The sequence below is a fragment of the Neophocaena asiaeorientalis genome, unplaced genomic scaffold, assembly GCF_003031525.2.
Source record: "Neophocaena asiaeorientalis asiaeorientalis breed wild unplaced genomic scaffold, Neophocaena_asiaeorientalis_V1.1 scaffold82, whole genome shotgun sequence".
NCBI lineage: Eukaryota > Metazoa > Chordata > Mammalia > Artiodactyla > Phocoenidae > Neophocaena > Neophocaena asiaeorientalis.
This window is the reverse complement of record NW_020173068.1, coordinates 3,370,645-3,371,644: the sequence shown is the minus strand read 5'-3', so window position 1 is coordinate 3,371,644 and position 1,000 is coordinate 3,370,645. Positions and strand designations below refer to the sequence as shown.

The following is a 1,000-nucleotide window of genomic DNA, read 5'->3' as shown; positions in this document are numbered from 1 at the left end:
GGTGGGGTGGTGGTGTGTGAATGGCTGGACCTAAAGCCGAGGTGAGGAGGGGATCAGGGACAAAGTGGGGACTCCAAGAGGAGTGAAGATTAGATCCCTCAGGCCTGTGTCCTGGTGTGGATGGGGCATCCATTGCAGGCGTGAGTCAAAGGGGGGTTTAGGCCTTACGTTGGGGGCTCCAGTAGAGAACCGGTCTGAGACTCAGCTCAGAAATGAGAGGAAAGGTCTGCAAGTTAGAAGGGGAGAGGTGCAGAGTCTGGGGGGGGGAGGGGGGAGAAAATTCCGGCTCTAGGGCCCGGGAAAGGTGCGGACCTGGTGCCTGAGTTGGGAGCCTTGAGGGCGTGGACAAGGGGTCAAGGTCCGAATCTTGGTAGCCGGTAAGGACGATGTGGGTCGGGATGTACTGGGGAAGTCAGTGCCGGAAGCGAGTTCTGGGTTAGGGGTGGAGAGAAAAGTTCCGGTCTGGGAGCAGGGTCCCCACGAGGGGCGTGGGCAGGGGAACGCAGCTGGGGGACGCTGAGGGCGCAGGTGGGGGGGCCCCGGGAATGTCGGGAGGCTCAGCTGGCGAGGCCGGCGGGGGGTGGCGGGGGCGGCTCGGCCCCTTTGACGCAGGCGGCCTCGCAGTGCTTGTGGAGGTAGGACTTGAGCGCGAAGGTCTTGTCGCACTGGCGGCAGCGGTAGTGCTTGAAGGCCGAGTGCGTCTGCATGTGCGCGCGCAGATTGGAGCGGTCGGCGAAGGCCTTGCCGCAGTGCGCGCAGCCGAACGGCTTCTCGCCCGTGTGAGAGCGCATGTGGCCCTGCAGAAGCCAGGGCCGCGAGAAGGCCTTGCCGCACACGCCGCACTTGTGGCGCAGGTTGTGCGTGAGCACGTGCATGGCCAGCGCAGGCATGGACACGTAAGCCTTGCCGCACGTCGGGCACTTGCGCGCCAGCTGGCTGTCCAGGCTGCGATGCGTCTGCTTGTGGCGGCTCAGGTTCGACGACGTAGCGTACGTCTTGC

General features: G+C 64.7%; 1 protein-coding gene across 1 annotated transcript in view; it reads right to left on the bottom strand.

Annotated features, from left to right (window-relative positions):
• Positions 1 to 557: 557 nt before the first annotated feature.
• The window catches only part of SCRT2 (scratch family transcriptional repressor 2), a 17,230-nt gene continuing 16,787 nt past the window's right edge, over positions 558 to 1,000 (bottom strand). Inside the window, 1 exon segment of the mRNA XM_024743050.1 lies at positions 558 to 1,000. This exon segment is cut by the window's right edge and continues 30 nt beyond it. Coding sequence (XP_024598818.1) covers positions 558 to 1,000 — 443 coding nt within the window.